At 47.9% G+C, this 22,571-nt stretch overlaps 1 protein-coding gene across 1 annotated transcript; it reads right to left on the reverse strand.

Moving 5' to 3' along the window:
- Nucleotides 1–15,786: 15,786 nt before the first annotated feature.
- On the reverse strand, nucleotides 15,787–21,081 carry TBX22 (T-box transcription factor 22; the record flags this gene model as incomplete). The annotated part of the gene is made up of 8 exons (XM_080352701.1): nucleotides 20,778–21,081; nucleotides 20,564–20,693; nucleotides 20,173–20,274; nucleotides 19,767–19,941; nucleotides 19,405–19,569; nucleotides 19,215–19,279; nucleotides 19,049–19,134; nucleotides 15,787–16,397 (listed from the first exon to the last, which is right to left on the reverse strand). Exons 1-8 carry the CDS (start codon nucleotides 20,911–20,913, stop codon nucleotides 15,787–15,789), a joined length of 1,470 nt encoding a protein of 489 aa, XP_080208827.1. The 5' UTR covers nucleotides 20,914–21,081.
- Nucleotides 21,082–22,571: the final 1,490 nt, after the last annotated feature.

Raw genomic sequence — 22,571 nt, forward strand, 5'->3', positions numbered from 1 at the left:
ACCATACAGTAAAGATTAACACTTAAAGTCTGGTTGTCACGTGTGTAGCATGTTTAAAGCAGCGAATATAGAGTATCCTGGGTTCTCTTTCAGCTGTAACGCTTTTGTTGAAGTTTTACAACTGTGGGTAGAGTATTAAGCAGATCAGGTATTCCCAAGCTCTTTGTAAAGCTTTATGCTGATGTTTGGGAAATCGGGATGTTTCCTGAGGATACTGCTCGCTGAGTCACACAATTATTCCTCCTTCTGCTCATAAAAGATGTGGATCTCACTTATAATATAAACTCAGCAGCAGTGCCTGCGGTTTATCTGTGCTCTAGCGGGAGGTGAACCGTGCTCCCCAAGGGCAAAAGGTTGAGGGATGCGTGTCTTGTTTACCTGCGCTTTTCAGATAACGTTTTCCTTTAATCTATTGAGCAGACGCACCATTTTGTCCCTTGGTGTACAGCGGCATCCTTAATGATGTGTGTAATTACTACCAAACTGCGTAGGAGTGACGGATGCCAGTGAGGAGAAGAGTCAAAGGCGGGCTTGTTGGGCTTCCCTTCCCATAGAAACACCTCCCCGTAAGAGCACAGCGTCTGTCTGCTGTACACACAGCTCCGGCGGGGGATCAAGCCCCATCGGATGGTTTTCACACGGCTAAGAGGAAACTGGGTATTTATGAATGGGAATGAGGAGCTCTCAAACCATTGATGCATCTGAAAATCCAAATTTGGCTCTTTTGAAAGGTATAAAAAAAACCCCCAAACACACATATATACCAAAACTATAGACGCATGGACTTAATTCAACCCGTGTAGCCACTGCTGCCTTTCAACACTTCTGAGGCTTTTTCTCTTTGCTGAAACTATTACATTCAGACATTTGCATGTCATTGCATACCAAAGAAGGCATTTGGACTTAATTTTTGGCCCTGCTGCAGTATGTGTACATTAATCAGCCAAGGTATGTGCCTGGGTCACATGCGACGCCGGCGCTGGCTCACAGACACAATAGGATGGAGAAGATGCAGCAACACAGCTGCTAAACATATTTACGATCGCCTGGTTAGTCACACTCCCGGAGTTTTAATTGAATTACCTTTGACAGTGAACAGCCAAACCTGGTGGGTGATCTCCTAAATTTAACTGATGGATGGGCTCCCTAAAATCAATTAGCGTCCCGGGCTGTGAGCATGAACACATCCTGCGGCTCCGCGGGGGCAGCGGAATGACAGCAGCAAATGTGAGCGGAGGGGAAGGCGCACATCTCCTGCCGCCGCTGACCCCTGCTCCCCGGGCAAGGAAAACAGGAGCGAACAGGAGCTGAAAGAATCCGACAGTAAATCACCAGAGCTCTGCCTTGCAGAACTGATACAGGATGCTTCTAAATCTCTTGATTGATGCTGGGCGGTATACTAAAAGCAAGATGCAGCAGAGCTACTGCCAAGGACCAGCTCTGCATCGATGCACCAACCTGTAAGAAATACCATTATTCATTATTTTTCAGGTAGTGGGTAGCCAAGAAGAATTAAGTGCCGCCTTTTCATTTGCTACAGTGATGGGGTCCGGGCTGTAGCCACGGAGAAGCCCTCCGGCTTTTGGATGGCTGGTTGTTATCTGAACAATCAACCGATGGCAAAACGCTGGAGGTTCCTCTGACCTTTGCCTCGTCGCAACCCGATTCCGCGCCCCCTTCAGCTGGAGCATGTAATGAGGTGCAGATGCGACAGGCCGGATCATTCAATACACACAAATATTTGAGGGACTTTTGGGTCGGGACCAACTGATGAAGGTGGAAAAACTCTTGGGGCTCCTGGCTCTGGGTTTGGGGTTGGGTGGAAATTGGGAAGGAAAAGGAGCAAAAAGGACTTTAGCTTTTGAGATTTTTAGCATGACCTCTTGCGACAGGACAAGGGGTGATGGGTTTAAACTAAAGGAGGGAGATTCAGGCTGGACGTGAGGTAGGAAATGTTGGCCCTGAGGGTGGTGAGAGCCTGGCCCAGGTACCCAGAGAGGGGGTGGATGAACCATCCCTGGAGACATCCCAGGCCAGGCTGGACGGGGCTCTGAGCACCCTGAGCTGGTGCAGATGTCCCTGCTCATGGCAGGGGGGCACTGGGGAACTGGGAAGGCCCCTCCAACCCAAACCATCTGTGACTTTGTGGAGTGTCCGTACCTCATGGCAGATGTTTGACTGCAGTATCCCACAGCTATGGGTGGCTTCTGAGGCTCTACAGCTGAGCTGAACATCCCCTGTGAGACGTGTCATGTCTGGTATCTCCTGTAGCATTGTGAGAAGATCACGGTGTTGGGGCCAAACCTGGAAAATCCTCAGCCAGGGAGATGGGGCGAGATGATGGGGTGAGGACCATTGCGCCGCTCAGGTGTGCGTCCTGGAGAAGGACCAGGTGGTTCCATGTGGTTCACCACTGCTTTGCAAACACAAGGATATTTTTTCCCTTTAAAGCACAGAAAACAAAAAAATCAAAGAGGGTGAGATCCAACATGCATCTACGCTCTGGTTCTAGATAAATGACATTGTAAGTAACGCAGACATATTTGTTAATCTATACAAAAGTGGCTACTGCCCATGCAGAAGTGCCCGGGAAGTGCTGTGCTGTGTCTCAGTGCTTTCTGCGCTCCTGCTTTCCTTCTTCTTCTCCCTTTGGAGCTGCCCTGAGGTTTTTCCCCAAGAAACGGCTCGGTGCCGACAGCCCCGCCGCCCTGTTCCGCTCCAAACGCACCACTTTTGTGGCTCATCCGAGTTATTTGGCTTCAAGACAAACATATGGGAACGCAGCTCCGAACACCCGGATCCATCCCCATGATGCGATTTCATGCGCTTTCAAACGGTATCCGCCTTGATTTGGAAAACAAAAAGCAAGGAAAAGACAACAGCAAAAAAACCCTTCCCAGCGCACCAAGTGAGAAATGTGGCTTTAATTTAGACGACTAATCGCTTCCAGCTGAACCAGCCATTAAAAACAGTTGAAGAATTACAATGTAAATAGATTAATGCAGACAAAGCAACATGTGCGCGATTCCATGTCTTCTTGTTACCTACAAAATACTTGGGCAGTGACACACTGTTAGTCTAAGCCACTTGTTAGGTTCTGTGCTAATCAGCTAAAATTAAATAAACATGACTGATAAAAACGACTGTTGTGTTTGAAAATTGATGCACCAACAGAATTTACTCCAGGAGATAATTACAGATGATTAAGTAACAAAGAAATAATTCCTACAGCAAAGGGGAAGAGCCGGTGGTGCAGGGAAGGGGCAACGTCATGGGGGATGAGCCAGAGGTCTATGGGGGGGCAGAAACCCCAAAGGTGCCTTTTTACCCCAGGAATCTCCAATGCCAGACCCAAAAAGGGGCTGGAAAATCAGGATTTTGCAGTTGGAAAAGCACATACAGAGCTCGGACCCCCCGCATCCCCCTCTTCTCACCCAAGGGATCAACCTGTTCAGCCAGATTCACCCATTTGAACATTAAGCATCACCTCAAAGTGCTCCCGGGGAAACCACGCAAGCAATGAAGATATTGCTAAATAACCATGTTAATTTCAATCATACAGCAAATTGCCTCGCTCATCAAAATGAGAACAGATTAAGACTCTTCTAAAAGGGAAAACATTTTTCAGGTAGCCGTTTTAGAGTGTTCATTCGTAAAGCAGTTCATTATTAGAGTGATCAGAATATTGACTGGAAGCCTAAGAAAGGGAGTATTTTCAAAAATGAAGAATAAACACTCTTTTTTATTTTTTCCCCCAATTTTTTACGTATTATTTTCTCCTCTGTCCATCTGCGCGGGTTGAACAGGCACGTTCGGCAAATCTCTATGTATTTGGTTTTCATGAAGCCAAAGATCTTGGGAACAGCCGGGACATCTTCCCAAGAGCTCCACCAAGGCGCTCGCAACACCGCTTACATACAAAACCCAACTATTTGCTATCCCAGGACCCCGATGTCTCTGCAAGGAACATAAAATCATTGTCTACTATTAGTTTTGCTGGTATATTTTAAAAATCAGAAGAGATGCCACCAGGCCCAGAGCAGCACAGGTGATGAGACTTTAATGGGACAATTGCAAACCCAAAAGCATCTTTGCTCCAATACAAGAAAGCGATTCCTGCTCTCCTGAGTGCAGCAGACTGGAGATAAGTCATCATCACATTTTACTCTGATAAATGGAGTATTTTGTCACAGTGAGCCACGTTATTCAGCTGATTCCTCTGCAAATCTCAGGCATTTCTACATAACTGTTTTTGTGTATTTTCTTTAGCACACTCACATCCTCTAGTATCTCACCGAAACACATGTCCAAGTCAAGATTAGCCCCTATGAAATGAAAATCGCTTGGGGTGCGGAGGGGGAAGCAGAATATTATTCTTTATCCTGAATGGAAATATTAGAAGCTGACTCCTGAATGATCCTCTGGGTTAACCGAGCCCTAATTGAGATTGAAATTGGGCTGCTATTTCGGGTACGGCCTGGAAAGCTCCCAGTTCTATTCCCATTTGTGCCGGTGGAAATCCCCACCCATCAGCTCCAATTCTGCTCTGCCCGCATCTTGGGGGTGACGGGTCCCTCCCCGGCTCCTTCCTCCCCCAAATCACATTAAATGACAGCTCGGTAAGATTAGAGCTGGCGGTTGCTCACGCCAAGATGAGAGGAGGGTGAGAAGGGGCTTTTTCCCCCCCAAAAAAGAGCTGATTGACAGCCGGGGTCAGGGTGGGGAAAGCATTTGCCGGACCCTGTCAGCTCACGGGGAGCTGCTGACAGCTCGCACCGCAGCCCCCTTCCTGGCCATTTACGCTGCGATTCGGAGGGTGCCAAGGGAACCCCGCTCTGCTTACAACAGCCTGGAAAATAAACCACCCCCAAGTTCCAGCCTGCTCCTTTAAACCTCATTTTCTGGTCCTATAGGTGCTATCTACAGGTGGTTGGGTTTCTCTGGAGGGACACGTAGCGATGCTGCCAAAAGCTTGGAAATATCAGAAAATCCTCTATGAAAACGTATTAATCTTCTATTAAAACGTATTAATCTTCTATTAAAACGTATTAATCCTCTATTAAAATGTATTAATCCTCTATTAAAAATCAACGCTGTACGCTAAACATCAATGAACTTAAACTTCAAGCCTGTATTTCGAAACCAAAGAAAAGTTCCTCTTGCTTGACCCTCTCAACTAACAGATCCTTTTTTTTTCTGGCACTGTGGATAATTATCTTTCAATACCATAAATGCACAACAGTATCTTAATAATAAGTTTTTTGCAGTAGTTCAGCAAATGGGTGCATTGGTACAATGGGATCGGGATGCTGGGAAATGGGGAAAGAGCTGCCGACAAAAGTGCACTAAATTGACAAATAATAAATAGTAATGAATTAACATGGATTGGTTGATGGATTTAGTCACGCCAGTCGAGGCTGTTAATGAAGAAATGACATTATTGCGAAACTGAAGTGACAGGCAGGGCTGACCTGGTACTGGAGGTGTGGGGTGGCACGTGTGAGGTGCAATGTCACCTCGGGACATGGGGGTTGTCACCTGGCCACGTGTGGCAAGGAAAGTCACGGAAAGATGAGGAGGAAGCTGATCCAGCTTCTGCTCCAACCCTTTGGCGTCAAAACGGAGAGAAAGCAGGACAAAAGGGGACACACGAAGGAGGGGGGAGGGATTTCCCCGAGGAGCTCAAGCAAAATACAACGTGAGATTAAACAAACAAAACCAATTAAAAAAAAAAGAAAAAGGCAAATGGTCTGTGATAACCCGCATCTCATTGCTGGATGTTAGCGCTGTCTACAGCTTACTGGAAAAACAAAGGGGCCAGATGGCAGCTCCTCGCCGCAGCAAAATTCCTCCTTCAATCTCAATTCCAGATTTTGGAGCTCCCCAGCCAGGTGTCCCGGCCGCTCCGGAGCGTGAGGAGGCTGCTCGGCTCCCCAGGGCCTTCTCTGCTCTGCGGGTTTGATGCTGGTTTTTAGGATAGATTTGACGTGTTTTAACTGGAGTTGCCGCAGTGTGGGGGAGCGCAGGGGGGGAGGCGCCAGCCGCCCTCGCCCTCACCTGCTGCCCATTCCATGCTGTCATTCTCCTTGCAAAATGCCTCAAAATCCATAGCAGTAAAACACGTAAATCAGAGAAATATTAATCTCTGGATTTCCATGTCCCAGAAGGTAAAAATCCTCTATTAAAAATCAATGCTGCAAGCTAAAATCAATGAACTTTAACTTCAAGCCTGTATTTCAAAACCAAAGAAAACTTCCTCTTCCTTTAACCCTCTCAACTAACAGATCCTTTCTTTTTCTGGCACTGTGGATAATTATCTTTCAATACCATAAATGCACAACAGTATCTTAATAATAAGTTTTTTGCAGTAGTTCAGCAAATGGGTGCGTTGGTACAATGGGATCGGGATGCTGGGAAGCAGGGGAAGAGCTGCCGACAAAAGTGCACTAAATTGACAAATAATAAATAGTAATGAATTAACATGGATTGGCTGATGGATTTAGTCATGCCAGTAAAGGCTGTTAATGAAGAAATGACATTATTATGAAGCTAAAGTGATGGGCAGGGCTGACCTGGTCCAAGATCAGATGCTGAATTGATTTTTTCCCATTGTCTCAGGGGGAAACAGCGCTCGGTGCATCACACGTGGCACAAAATGCTGCCAAGGGCACCAGAATGCTTTTCAATAACAACTTTAAAATATCAGAGAACAAAACCTGCACCCCAGGAGCGGGACAGCGAGATGGGCACCCAGGGAGCACGGGGCAAAACCGCATTCGGACTCACACCCCAATTAATTAATGCCATTTCTTAGCACTTTTGATGCCCTAACACGGTGCTCAGGCTTTGCCACGGGGACATGGAGGGACACATGAAATAAATTACCGAATTGCAGCTCTCGGTGCTCGGAGGGTCCGTGTGTCCTGCCGGTGGGTTTGCAGCCACACCAGCACCTTGTGGATCCAGCATCTCCCTGGGCAGAGAAAATACGGGGCAGGTGCACGTGCTGGGGACGGAGCCCTCCCGAATTCACAGCCTGCAAGAATTAGATTTGGCTCCATTTATCAATTCCTGCAAACAAGCAAAAAGTGCGTTGGGTTGAGACAATTAAATGCAATTCGAAAAAAATCTTTAGTTTTTAGGCAGTAAAACAATACCAAAGCCACAACCGAGGAGTTACTACGCAGCTTGTAAACACGCTGCTGGGAAAAGCCAAGGGGAAGCAAACAAAACCCGAACTAGATTTATCTCCAAACGTCCCATGAAGCCAAAGAATCCGCTGCTACAAACACAGGAATTGCAGCCGACCACATGAAACAAAGCCCCGCTCTCCGTGGCACCTGGGGACAGCGAGATGGGAGCGATTCCTCTGTAATGAAGATATCGACGTGCGGCGGAGGCTCTCGGAGCAGCAGCCTCCGCTGCCTGGGAAAGAAAAGGGGATTAAGTTACAGAGCGGTTGTGCGGGAGGAGAAACCCCCGTTTGAAGCGAAGCCTTCGCTGGCGTTATCTATTTAATGTGTTGCACGCCATTTGCGGCATAAACATTTCCAGTTCATTTTAATTTCATATCGGAGGGGAATAATAAAGACAGCGGGGTTATTGGTAGCAGCTGCGGGAATGTGGCAAATGTAACTTGAAGAATTATTCTGTCAAAGAGACAGAGCCAGATATTGTTGGGTTTTTTCCCTTACAGTCTTGCCAGCAGTTAAATAGGGGATTTTATTAAAAGTATTCATACAATTAAAATGTATAGCCTTGAAAGCCTTTATAGGAGCTGGAGTTAAACCAAAATAACACATTCGCGTTCAAATGTTGTAGGTTTGTAATGATATGGAGCTGCCTTCAGTTTATAAAGCAAAAAAATAAGGTTGTTTTTAATGCCTGTCTTACATTTTAAAATGTCGGTAGCTCTGAAGCGTGCAGTGATTGATGGAGCTCGGGAGGATCACCTTTCGAGGAAGCATTCAATTTGGTGATAGAAATTTCTTACAGTTATGACCGGGGGGGATCGGCGCGTCCTGAGAGGGAGAAACGAGTTCTATTCGGTACACGTGGAGTTTTAACAACCAATGCCCGGGTTTTCAGCCGTTGTCCATCAGCGTGATGGATCGTCCTTCCCAAACCGCAGCTCCAGCTGGAACGGCGAGTGTTCCCCAAACGAAGGAGCTGCCCCGGTGAATCGCAGCCCCAACAGCCACCCAGAGCCGCCTTCTTTTGTCTGCCTTTTTCTTTCCTTTTTGCTTTGTCTCAAAGCTTTGTCCAGTAATAAACAACTGTTTCAATCTGCTGCGCTGATCAAAAGAAACGTTTTAATCAGTCCCAGGCAAAATATCATGCTATTATGTTATCACTGGAGCAAATCACCAAAAATACAAAACAAAACTATCAGTTTAATGCGCTCCAGATCAGGAATGTCTTGCAGAAAGTTGCCTTCCTCACAGGTGCGTCCTTTTGGAAGGAAAACAGCAGAATGAAAGCGCAGGGGCTGGTGCTGGGGTGAGCGTGGCTGTCAGGGCAGAAATGCCAAGATCAAACCTGACTAAGCCCGATTACTGCAAACAAAGCACTGGAAACGCTTTCCTCTCTCCCAGGGATGGTTTGGTTGTTTGGTTTCTTTTTAAAGTGACAAATTATCTGTAAATCACTCTTCTGTGTTCTCACCTGCTGCAAAGCAAACCCACAGGGACAGCTGTGGGGACACCATCCTGGTTCCCCCCACTTCCCGTGGCTTTGCCTGGTGACAGATCCGTCCCCAAGGAGACCCAGAAGCTTCCACATTTTAGAGACAATATTCCCACCGGGAGCCAGAGCAGGGTCTGGCGATGGGAACCATCAGGGATGCAGGAGCATCCCTGCCCCGCCAGTGCGATGCGTGATCGCTTGCAGAGGTACCCGACGTCTCCTCCCAAAGACTGAGGCTCAAGCAGAGCTGGATCTCATTTCCATCCTGCGCTCTGTTCTGTGTCCAGGAGACCTACTCAGTGAAATTCCTCGTTTTTACAGCCCATGGCTCCAGCTGCACAAATGATACATGAAAACAATTTAAAAATAAGCGATCTTTGGGTGATTTGGGAAGCTCCATTTGGAGCAGGGTGCTGGGGCTGTCCCACCAGCCAGACCTGGCAACCGTGTTCCTCAGATCATAGAATGGAATCATCAAATCATTTTGGCTGGAAAAGACCCTCAAGATCATCGAGTCCAAACATTAACCCAGCACTGGCACTAAACCATGTCCCTGGGAACCTCATCTATATGATCAGATGCATTCTCACATGGACCTTTCACACTTGTTGAAGAAATCCTGACTCTCTACAGGGTCTTCAGTCAAAGGGGAAAGGTCCATGTGGCACATGTGGCTTTCAAACACCACCCAAAACCCCTTCTGACCAAAAACCATCTCAGAAAGCGGGGATGTCAGTGTGGGAAGGAGGAACAGCAACAGGGATGGAGCACCTGGACCTGGCCAGATCCAGACAAGCTTGTCCCCATCCTCTCCATGACATCCTCAAGAGCTTCTCACCTGCGGTTCCAACGTCCGACACCATCAAAACACAAAGGCTTTGGAAATGTTTGGTTTCATTTCAGTCGGAAATGAAGTTAGAGCCTTCACTTTGATTTGGTTTCACCTCAAAAATCTCCAGGAAATAAAGTTATATTTATTCTACCAGTCTAAATTCTTAAATTCTGGTAGTATTGAGAAGAAGAGAGACCTGATGTTATCCGTTAGAATAGCCCGGATAGAGACATTATTATCCTGCTTTTATGAAAACCAAAGGCCAAATTCATATTTATTTGAGATGCAGCAGAATCTGGCTTATATCCTGGACATGACAACATATTGTTTCAATCTATATTTTTATTAGCAATATTGATAATGTTAGAAGAAATATGATACAGGAAATAGCTTATCAACTTCATTTAATTTTACAGTAAGGCTTTTTAATTAAGATAAAAGAAGAATTCTGCAAAGGGCTGAAGCTCAAAGTGTTGCTGGTAAATGGAGACGTGTGGTACCTGCACTGGAGAGCCAGCGGGATTTTTACTCCATGGGAGAGTAATGGTTGATAATAAATTTTTGTAAAGAATCATTACTTCTCCACTTCAAGATGATTAACACTGTCCTACATGATGATTCACTGCAAAAATGAAGAAATGGAGATGTTTGTGTAAAGCCAAATGGAATCTGTTTGTTGTGCACAGGGAGGGGTGTCTGTTGCTCATGCTTCTGCTTTTAAAGCCCCAGTAGATTTGTATAGAGAAAGACGTGTGAAATGCTCTCAATGCAGGGAGAAAACCCCCCAGTTCCAGCCCCCAGAACCTCAAGCCCTGGTAGAGGATCAGCTCTTACCTGACGCACTTGAAGGTGCTTTTGGGATAGGGAGGTTTTGCCTCCAAGTGGTTTTGGGGTGCGCAGGAGCTTTCTGAGCTGCCAGCTCTTCCTCCTTGTGCTCTGATCTGGATTTATGCCTTTTAAATAAACAATTATTGTTTAGGTTTAAGATGATGGTCTGTGTAGATGGCACCATGGAGCAAGTTGAGGATAAACCACTCCAGCCTCCTGGATCACTCAGATTTCTCCTGCTGTCAAAGACACCCATGAAACAATCCCACCCTATCAAACTGCCTTAAATATACAGGGCTCTTTCAACAGTGCATTCAGCATCCCATCAAAGGCAGAATCTCCTAAGCATTTGAAGTAATTTGTGATGGAGGATGATGTTATAGGGTTATGTGGGCACAGCCAGGGCAGCATCCAACTGTGCAAACAGATATCATAGAATCACAGAATGGTTTGGGTTGGAGGGACCTTCCCAGCTCCCCAGTGCCCCCCCTGCCATGACAGGGACATCTGCACCAGCTCAGGTTGCTCAGAGCCCCGTCCAGCCTGGCCTGGGATGTCTCAGGGATGGTTCATCCACCACCTCTCTGGGTACCTGGGCCAGGCTCTCACCACCCTCAGGGCAACAATTCCTTCCTCATGTCTGAATCTCCCTCCTTTAGTTTAAAACCATCACCCCTTGTGCTATCGCAACAGGCCCTGCTGAAAAATCCATCCTCACTTTTCTTATCAGCCCCTTTTAAGTATCATCGTCCTTCCCACAGCAACACCAACTGGTTTTTAGCATCACCTATTTGAAACCTTTCTAGGGAGCGCAACAGCAGTGAGCATCTTTTCCCAAACCTGAATAAACAAAAGGTATTTCTGCTGCTTTCAGAACCACACTGAAGAGATGCAGCAGCTCTCTCCACTGCACCAGCATCCAGAGCATCACCTGAGGAACAGCAGGAGCCACTCTAAGTAATGGCACAAGCCCATTTCTCTTTTCTTGCCGGTTTTATTTGCAGGCTGACTGGAAGCAGATGGACCTGTGGGGCTGGGGCAGGTGAGCCCAGCGGGCGGACGAGCTGCTAAGTGCTCCCAGCTGCGGGGCAGGGCCCGGAGGAAATTGTTGGAGCCAGGACCCAGCTCCGAGATGAGATTTGGAGCCAGCGCCAAGAAGGAAAAAGGTGAATTTCTCAAAGAAAACAGTCTCTGGAAACCTGGAAGAGTGAGGCTTTTAAAATAAGAGGAAAATATCTAGAATCTCTGTAGTGCATCTAAGATATCTTTTAGAGGGCTAGAAGCCACCCTGAGCCCTGCCCTCATCTCTGGGTTTGTTCAGGCTCTGCCTCCTTAGACAGCAAATACGACTCTTCCTGCAGGTTCCCCCTTTATTGCTGGTGTTTTCCTCTCTAGTCTTGAATGTTACTTGCTGGTTTGTGTAATTTGATTTATAAGCTCGAGGGGTCCTTCACAAAACCTGGACTACTTCTTATGCTTAATTGCTACAATAAACTTAAAACTCGGTGCTTTAGGACCAGCAGTCTGGGAGGAAATTGTTTGATGTATGGCAGCAGAGGGTAGGTCCTTCTTGCGAACTTCACCAAAGGGACACGGAGGAGAAATGGGTTTATAAATAATGATAAAGCTCAGAAACGACGTGAGCTCGGGGAGACCAGAGCTCTGTTAAGCATGAACAGCTTGCAGTGCAATTCCCAACATCTGCAAAAGTCCTTGCAGCCGGTTTAATTCCCAACAGCCCAGATTGCTGCACCCGGGCTGTCTGACACCAGCTTTAAATCCCCGGGGCTGGAGGCTGCGATTTGCACACAAAGGGCTGCCCGGAGCTTGTATCCTAAACTGCAAATCAACAGGTGAAAGAAAAAGTGATTAACAAGTCCCAAGCTTTTATTCACATTGCAAGGAAAGTGTCTTTTTCTTTTCCTTTTCAAAATTACTTTATAAAAAATAACACCACACATTTTAAACATCGTTGGAATTGGGGGACACATGTCCCTGCACCCAGTAACCAACATACATCCCGGGGCTGGGGATCCGCCGTGGTGCCGGTGACCTTACAATTCTGCCCTCAGATGCTGTCCCTCTTATTTAGCTTTCTGAGCCACGATTGAAAAGAATCAGTGCATATTTTGCGTGTTCTAGGAGACAAATAGACACACAAAACTAAGAAGAAAGGCCACGTAAATATTGCGGAGTCATCTGTTCCCAATCGGGTGTGTTTACATATTAATGTGCAATACAAATTTGTAAACACGAGCATTTGAAACTTTTGTAGGAACCGATACCGGCCTTTTCCCTTTCTGCGGCTTTATTGGAACAGCATGTCCCTCCTGGCCCCAGCCACACATGTGCATCATTTTATAGTATATACTGGATGCATTTCAAATGTGCTGGGTGCTTATTTGTTCTGGTCTATCTTGCTATCCAATCCCCGTTTGTTTTGCATAATTGTGATACAAATTATCATCTAATTACAGACCAAACCACAGCAGATCAAATGTAAACCAAGGTACTTCGATCAGAAAAAACTACATCCGATGGTGCCTTTACACGTTTGGCTTCTCCAATAGATGTATTAAATTTGGGAGAAATTGGATAGTAAACTGCGCCTTAATTAAAAACATTATTACTTGGGGTTTTTTGTCTCCCTGTTTTTTAAATCAACCTCCCGGTATTTGAGCACCGAGCTCATCTCGTCTCAGTGTCGAGTACGAGTGCGGAGCCCTTGGTACCGACAGTTTTATTTGCCGAATGCTCTAAAAGGGATCAAATATTCCTGAGGAACTTCAAAGCACTCTTGGGAAAGCTCCGATGTCTAATTGCTAAGATCATTTAGCAAGTTTAATCTTAAAAAAGAAGAAGAAGAAGAAAGATTGTTTTCTCCCTGTTTAAAACCAGCCCCATAGCAGTGGGTTTACGTTTGTATTCACCCGCTAAGCCTAAAGAACGGTGGCTTTTGCAATTGCCACAGGTTTTCAAATAACTTTAATAGAAGGACATGCAGAGCAGCGTGTAACCTGTTTGTACTGACAGGCGCGTGGTCCTGCTTGAAATATCAACCTCGATTCCCTCGGTTTCACATTTAATGAATAATGATTTATTGTACTGACTTACTCTCTCGAGTTCTGCTACTCCTGGCCCACCAGCAGCTGTTTCGAAAGCACCACTAGAAAGTCACATGCAGGTTGTCCAGTGGTTTGGCCACAGCTTTTCTTGTATAAGCAGAAAAGATCTATGTTATAATGTGAGCAATTCAGCCGAATTTCCATTGCGGGTATGGAAAAACCTTCCATAGTGGGATGGTCAGGGACCCTCGGCCAGGTCTGAGGTGACAACGTGGCCACCGGGACAGAGCTACAGCTGCTGCAGATACTGATTTGTTTCATAAAAGAACCACCAACACCCTTTTGATTCAATACAGTGATTTTTTGAAGGGTAGTAAAGGAGTTAAACGTGCCGATTTGCAAACAAGTAGGAACGAGGTGGAATTTAACTGATCTCAATTTAAATATCAACTGCTATAAAATTGTCCATACTGAAAATCTCTGTTCTAGTCATTATTGGTCACTTTTTAACCAGCCATACACTGATTTGCTGCACCACCAGCTCGTGGCCAGCAACTCTGGAATATCTTACTCAACGGCAAATGTTCCGAAAATTGGAAGTTACCCATTGCATCCACCCACGAATTTGTGACTGATCTGAAGAGCCGTCCAGCTCCCAAAAAGTGTAACCAAATGTGGGGGCCAGTCCTGAGTTGCTCGTCCCACCACTGACAGTGAGGGATGGCTTGGAAATAAGGACTCCCAGATGAAAAAAAATTATTACTATTATTATTTTAATAAAAATAGCAAGATAAACTGCTAAGAAACAGCATGGGAAAGCAGGTTTGCTCATTTTTAGAGTTGTACAGACCATTTAGCAAGGCAAACGTGGCCCACTGTTTCATACTGGTATCACTGGAGGCTCCGTGAGCACTCAAAAGGAAACCAATGGTGGTTGATTTTTAGCAAAGTCTCATGGAAGTACAAGTGACTTTTTGCTGTTTTAATAGCCTTTGATATTGCTTGTTCTGTTCTTAATTTGTTGTCTATTATGGAAGAAAACAAAACCAAAACCCTGATACCAATTTTGATTCTTAAATCTGCACTTAATGCCTGTATCATGCTGTTTATGTCCGTAAATAAAGAATTCTCTTATCTTAGTCCCAAAATGTAGCCGCTCCCAGTTGAGCATTATTTTCAAATCTCTGTTGTACATCAAGTAATAAAATTGGCTTTAGGTAGGGACTGAGCATTCATCAAATAAACAACAAAATCTGTGCCCCAATTTATTGCCAGTTATATTGTGCCCTTGGGAGATAGAGATTATTTACAGGAATAACAAGAATATCCACAGGTTATAATAAAACAAACAGGACTTTTTGGGAGGGATTGAAAATCTCATGTTTCATGGCTTGTAGGGTTGTCATTCTCTGGAAAGGATCTATATTTTCCACGATACCGAGCCAGGAGCACCCCTGGGGCACAGGCTGATGGGTGGGATCCCGGGTGGACCTCCTGTGTCCCCTAGGTGGGAAGAGTGTCCTGCAGAGCTCCCAGGGGTGTTTCATCCCGCACAGCTCTCCAAGATGCATCCACTATGTCCCCCAGCACGGATTTGGGTGTCATGGGGGAGATGGGTGACCCTCCATCCCCTATTCCTTCCCACCACACACCACCTGGAGACCTCCAGAGCAGAAGCGTGGAGAGGGGTCTCTTGGGGCAGCCCTGCATCAGTCTCCACTGTCTCATCCCTGCAAGGTAGGAACACATCCATCTTTTATCCCATCTCTCTTTACCTTGGCAGCAGACGCCTGAATTTACACCCCAACTCCAATAATCGATTCACTTGGGTCCTGGAGAAACAAGGCACTTTCACGTCATTAATTAGGACCCATTAAAGCCAAGGGAATTTGAGAACATGCTGAAGCATTTGGGCAAATACAGCTCCTTTTCCGACTCGAGGTCTCAAATAGTCCCTTTTAAATCAGTGGAAAGACTCAGGCAGGGTGAGCAGGAGCTCACCAGGGCTCTGAGCTGACTAAAGGCAAGCTAGATAGAGAGTTTCAGGAACGCATATTAGTAGAAATGTATATTTCTACGTTTCCACTTCAGAGTGCAAATATGAAAAAGACGACTGTACAGTTTGCTTTCAACATACAACCACAACATAAACATTACTAAAAGGCATCATCTTGCTGTGGATCATCTCAGACCCTCCACGCTCCTAGACCTTTCCAACAACACGACATGTTTGCCCACCAAAAGAAAGTTAAATGCCTAAAGATACCGCTCCTGTACCATGCAGTATTTCATAGTCAATAACTAGCAAGCCCTTGGGTATGAAGGAAGGAGAGACTTGCTTTACATATCAATGCTTAGAAACATTATATAATTCCACTAAAGGCAATGGTTAATTGTTGGGTGCCAGTTAGAGTGATTACATCTGCCATCTCTCAAAGAAGCTGGAATGCTGTCACTCACTTTGAAATGGCTTGCTGCATTCATCAGTCTGGATGGCACTGAGAAGTTATAACCGTACAAGCCATATGGAGGATGTAAAGAACAATTAAGTGCTTCCCGAGCAATGGGACTTGATGGGAAAATGTTTCCAGATGCATGTAATCCATACAGCACTTGACTAGCAGAGCTGGGGACTTGTAGACATTGCCCGTTTAAGTCTTCGGCTTTAGCATTTTTCAGATTGGTTATGCCGAAGGAAGATAGTTTTGGCATATCCACCACCAAGTGGGGTAAAAGATGCGGGTTGGTGCTTCCCAGTTTTTCGTGGCTTGGCAAGGCGAGAGGCTGTTGTCTTAAGAAGCTCGTAGGACAAATCTTGTAGTAGAGGGGCACGTTGAGGTTGTGCAGGTAGGTCTCGGGGCACGGCACGCCCATGGTGCTTGCTGACAAGTGGAACGTAGGAGGTGAGCAGGATGGAGAAAGCAGGGGGTTGAGAGGAGAGGGTGTCCCACCGCTGGACGTCACCGGCGAAGAGCTGGAGCTCCCACCTGCAAACAAGAACAGAAATGGGCCAGGATGGGCTGGCTGATGTTCACAGCCGAGGAAACCTTGGAGAACTCCTCCTGCTCCACATCTCCTGCTGCTGGGGTCCGTCTAAGTGCAAACCTGCTCCAAAAACCAGCTCCTGGAAAACGGGAAGTTCTGTCCATAAATTATTTAGAGAAACATTCACGTATGTTTAATCTCAGTCATTTAACTGGGACAACTGAGAGGTTCAGCTCCACACAGACAGGTATCTGCCGGGTCTGTGCCTCACTATATGTCCAATAACCTTCTCCTGTTATACTTTTGCCATTGCTATTTTAGGCCCCCTATTTTTTGTGGAAATTACAGGCAGCTTTTCCCCTTGTATATGAGAACAAAAAAATGTATTCAGCCTGATGGAGAATATTTTTTTACCTTCCTGCTCACAGGAATTGCCTAATTTTACTTGGCTTCCCATGCAATTTGAAACATACCCTTGAATACTATAGGTGTCTCCAGAAACTTTAAATGCACATGTCATTTTAACATTCTCCTTTCTGAAACGAATCAATGAACACTTTCATAATTTGGTTGAGAAGCCACATGGGCTCACTTTGCACGGGTGTATAACATCTCTGTTCAGCACCGGCTCGCTGATCCTCTTCCAGAGCAACATCCAGAGCAAAAGCGAAGAGGTGATGGCTGCTCCGGTGCGGGATGGTGCTCTGGAGCAGCCGCCCCATGCTAAACAGATGCTGGTTTCATCTGACGCTGTTTAAGAGCCGTATGTCTCTGCTGCACATTCATTACTGCATTCTTCCAGAGACTGTTTGGGGTTTTTACCCCTTTTATTTTGATTTCTTACCAAAGTCACGGGGAAAGGAAGGAAGGGAATGTGAATCCATTTTTGCCCTGTGTTTTTCTGTATTTACATTTAATTCCGAGCGATACGCTGCCCGGCTGTGATGGGGTCAAACTCTACATGCAACCAGCAAACACAATGAGCCGTCCAACCCAGCCACATCTGCTGGTACAGCCAGCCTGCAGAAAAACAAAGAGTTTGGGACACGGCACAAATTAATCTTGCAAACAGAGTCTCTTACAGGACTCAGGGACTTCTGGTCATGGCAAATGATGGGATTGAGCTGATAAATGTGAGTGCGAGCAAACGAATTCCTGTGCAGAGCAAACAAGTGTTATTAGTAGTATTTACTTCAAGGTATCCTAAGAAATATTAGCCCATGACTTCCAGTACGAATTGAGGATCAGGGTTCATGGTGGGGAGGACAGAACAGCTCAAAGAGCAGCTTCTTTCCACCATTTCTATTAGGCTTAAAAATCCCAGGTTTGTGGCTGGTCTTTTCTTCAGCATATAGTTCACACTTTCTTTTCATTTACCCTCTGGTTTGGGCGCTTCAGGATTTCTTGTTTTCAGCTTCTCTTCAGAAATACAGTTTTATTATTAGCAGAATGGGAGAATATTTTGTATTTATATCAGTCCAGGAAATTAATTCTGAAGAAAAATACCAGTTACATAAAGACTAGCAAAAAATAAAATTCCCATGAAGCCGTAATATTTTAGCAACTGTGCAACAACCAAAGCGGTTGCTGTTCTCTCATTCCTGCTGCAGCACCGCCAGCTCCTCACAGCCTGCAAAATGGCTTCAAAAAGCTTTTTTCCATAATGTCTTTTCTAAATAATAATAATAAAAATACAGTTCTCTTTACAACCCAATAAACCTCTTAATTTCTCCCGAATCTGATTTTTTGTTTTTAATATGTCTGTGAATTTCTACGCCTGTACAGCATGGATTGTTCATGTTGGTTTGTTCTTTCCCAGTGTTTTCCCGCAGAGACAGGAATGATTTGGTGCGTCCCAATACATTGAAGAATTCCCAACATAAATGACGCTTAAACTGGTGACTTTAAACCCGAACTGGAGCACTCCAGCACGCAAATGCTCTCTTAGTTTTTTTCCCTCGGCACTGTGAACCATCCGTTTCCAAATACTATTTCCAAAGCCGTTTTTCTAGAAAAGGGCTGCAAGAAACTGCTCCGTGCTTGTCAAGTGGAGGGAGATCGTTTTCTCTTATAAACTTTTCCCTCTTCCCTGCGGAGTTAATGGACCGTGGGACTACTACACCCTAAATAGCAACTAATTTTATTTTCTGTCTCACAACGCCTTTGCTCGCAGTCGGCTGCGGGAGACACCGGTGGTCACTATTATCACATTTTTAGCTAATATTCTCAAACGGCTTGGAAACAATTAGTGTAACAGGATCAAAGCCGTAACAATCCGACTCTAAATCAGCCTCCTGCATGCTCGATTTTTTTTGTTCTAAGCATTTAAATCTGATTTTTCCCCGCGGCTGAAGCCCGGCCGCGCCGGTACCCTTCCGCGCCGGTACCCTTCCCCGCCGGTACCCTTCCCCGCCGGGGGCGAGCGATCTGCTCCTCAAATCGATTTTAACGGCATTTTTGGCCGAAAACACGTGGAACTGGCTTCCCAAACCGTTCCGCTGGCCGCCGGTTCGTTTTGTGGACCCACCTCTTTATCTTAATGGTGTAAAACCCCCAAACGCGTCCCCGCCGTGAGCTCCGGGCGTGCGGCCGCGGCGCAGCCCCGAGGCCGCGGGGAGAGGCGGGTGGGAAACAGGCAGAGAACGGGACTTACCCTGGTTGTCTGCTCCGAAAGCCTTGAAATCCAGAGCGAGGGGAGGCCGCCACGGGTAGGTCTCCAGGAGCCCGTCCAGGACCCCCCTGCGGGGGAAAACAGGCTGAGCGCCGCGGCGGGGCCGGCAGCGCGGCGGGGAGGGCGGCGGGGCGGCCCCGGCCCTTACCTGTTCCGCCCGGGATCCCGAAATCCTTTGGCGAAGGGATTCCTGTCGATCTTCAGCTTCGTGATCTAGGGGAGTGGGAGTGGAAAGGGGTGATGGGGTGAGGGGCAGGCAAGGAGCGGCCGTCGGGGCTCTCCATCCTGCCGGCTCTTCGGTACCGTCGGAGCTCTCCGTCCCCCCGGCTCCCCGGTACCTGCTGGTTTTGATACGCAGTCACGGTGGTGAATTCGGTCTCCTGGAAAGAGAAGGTCTGCACCCCCTCGGCCGGAAGCGACTGGATCTGCGCCAGGTCGAAGCGGGAATCCTGGGCGATAACGTGGACGCGGGGCTTGTACTTGTGCATGGACTGAAGGATGATCTGTGCGGGGGGAGAGGCCGGCTGAGCCTCCCCGACAGGGAGAAGGGCAGGAAGAAAAGCCGATACAAGACGCGGGTGGGATCCAGCCCTCAGCCCCGGGACAAGAGGGACCGGCCCGCCGCAGTTTTGGCGCTGCCCTCCGGGATGATGCTCTGCCCCCTCCCCCGGTCCCCCCGGCGGGGCTACCCCACACCTACGTGTCCCTTGTCGTCCATCTCGTTGTTGGTGAGCTTCACCCGGTCGAAGCTGATGATTTGCCTCATCCAGGTCTCCCCCGAGCAGGGGGAGTCGGGGTGGATGTAGAGCCGGGGGGTGATGCAGGAGTGATCCGTGTTCCCCGCCACCATCCACTGCGAGCTGTGATACACGTACCTGGCCCGGGCCGGGCATCGGTCAGGCGGTGGGGAGCCCTTCCCCAACACTTCCCCCCCACAACGGATTCTATACATGTGTGCGAGCCCGATAGTCCCCACCCGCCTCTCACCTGTGCAACCCTTATTTCACACCGGAGCACTAAATGCAGATGGGGCACGTTGCAAACACCCCGAGGGATCCCGCGTGGGTGTGTGGAAGCCCCGCCGGTGTGTCCCCCCCATATCGTACCTGTATCTTTTGGAGTCCACCGGCACGACATCGATGGCGATGTAATAGTGCTTGAGTGGCTCCAGCCCCTTCACCTTCACCCTGACCGACGGGAACATTCTCCTGCGGGCAGAGGGGAAGAGCTGCCGGTTAAACGGCGAAAACGGGTTGAAAAAAAACAAACAAAACAACAACTCAACGGGCATGGGGAAAAAATATTTTCAAACTCAACAAAAATCGGGAAAAAAACGGAAATAAAAATACTCACCAGAAAAGAAGAAGAAAAAAAAAAAGGAAAAAAAAATGGTAACGAAAAAGAGACAAAGGAAAAAAGAAGCGCGGTGCAGAGGAACAGCCGGAGCGGGGAACGGGCAGCGGGGAAGGGGCAGCGGAGCGGCGGTGCCGCCGGTACCTGCCGGCCTTGGTGATGATCATCTCGGTGCCGATCTCATGGAACCTCCTCCAGAGCTCGGCTCCCTGCAGCTCCACCTGCACCCCGGCCCCCGCCTCCCGACTCTCCGCGCCGCCCTTGGGCCGCTTTTCTGCAGGGAAGAGAAATGGGAGGAGGCGGCTCGGGAGGCTCCGGGGGTCCCGCCGCCACCCCGGGAGTCCCCGCCGCTACCAACCCGGCTCCGGGGCCCTGCGGCTCTGCCTGGTGCCGGCCCCACTGTCCTCGTCGGGACCCTCCGGCACCTTCCTCTTGGCCGAACGTCCCACCAGAGCTTCCACCGAGAAGGCGTGAGCCCGGGAGCTGAGCGCCATCCTCCCCTGCGGGCCGGGGTGCCCCCCGGGCGGCTGCAGGACTCAGGCGGGCGGCGGCGGCTCCATCCCGGCCGGTACCCAGCGACCCTCGTCCGGTCACCGCCCGGCTCCCGTCGGGGGGCAGCGGCCACGGCGAGATCGTCTTGCATCCAACTGAGTCAATAGACGGCTGCGGGCTCCACTGTTTGTTTTGGAAACTGGTGGGAGCATAAGAAACATTGAGTGACATTTCATAGGAGTAACGGGGGGGGGTCTGGGGGAAGAAGGAGAGGGAGGGGAGAGTGGGCGGTGGAGGGGAAGAGGAGCCGGCCCCGTCTAGGATCAATAAAAGAGTTACTGTTCTCCATTAAATTGTAAAACTCAAAGAAATTTGACATAATTGCACACTAGGGGCCACTTTTCCAACAAAAGTGCAAATAATGTTTAACCAGAACCAGCACAAAAAGAAAAAAAGATAGGAAAAAGAAAGAAAAAAAAAAAAGGAATAAAGACAAGGGAGAGCCATGGCCGTGTGTGTCTGCTCTAGGCCTGGCTGCGCGGGGGCTTTGCTGGAGCCGGGCTGGTCACATGCGGCCCCTCCGGTGTCCCTGGCATGACAGTGTCACCCCCAGACTATGGGACAGTGCTGGACAGGCAGATGGGCTTGTCCCCCATTTTCGGTTGTTTTTTTGTTTGTTTAGTTGTTTTTTTGGTTGTTTTGTCTATGTTGCCTCTTCCTTTTTGCATATGTGTGTTTGTAAAATTTATATTACTATTATTTTCTAAAGACAGCCCCCCGCCCGCCTGCTCCGGCATCACCCCTGGGGTGGTTCCACTGCTCCGCTTCAAGGTGATCCCAGCAGCAGCAACTGCGCTGAAATAAGGACAGCAACCCCAGTTTTCCACCTGGGCTGGGGCTGAGGGGGCTCCGGGCCGAGCGGAGGATCTGGCAGGGACACTCAGCTGTGCAGGCAACGGGCTGCGGTGAATTCGCACAGCGATTTTTGGGCCCCTATCGGGGACCTCCCCACCCTGCAAAAGCTTGATTGCACTGCACTGATTCATTTTCCATCCAGGCACCCTCCCCAGAGCTGGCACTAAAGGGGATTCTGCGGCTTGGTCTTTATTTGGGGGAGGGAGGGGGTGTAAAGCAGTGGTAATAATGCTAAAGAGGGTGGGTGTCCGCATGCCCCATCCCCTGCGCATCCCTCCCCGCTGCCTCCCCATGCACGGGGTCAGCTGGGACCGACCAGCCTTAACGGCAAAAAAACGTGGAAAGGGATAAAATTCACAGGCCAGCTGAGAAAGCAGGTTGGGAATGAGGGAGCTGTGGCTTCAGGATGGGCAGGGGATGCTCTGCAGAGCTCCCTGTCCCACTTCCAGATGCTCCTGGGGCCCGGGGGGAGCACTGCTTTACTCAAATATTTCACTTTTCAGGATTTCTTGCTGAATTTGTCTGTGTCTGTGTCCTGGTGCACAAATTTCTTCCAAGCCTTGGGCTGGCAGCGGAGTAAAAACTGCTTTTTCTTAGTGGAGACAACCAAACGCAAATGTCAGACAGTGACTATCTGGCAAGACTGTTGTCAAATGTACAATTTAAAAGCCCTGTAGGCTCAGGCTGTTGTCCTCAAATCCCTGTTCCAAGGGATTCCATTAGTCAGCTTACGATGGGGTTTGTG

This window comes from Nesoenas mayeri (assembly GCF_963082525.1).
Source record: "Nesoenas mayeri genome assembly, chromosome: 13".
NCBI classification, from domain to species: domain Eukaryota; kingdom Metazoa; phylum Chordata; class Aves; order Columbiformes; family Columbidae; genus Nesoenas; species Nesoenas mayeri.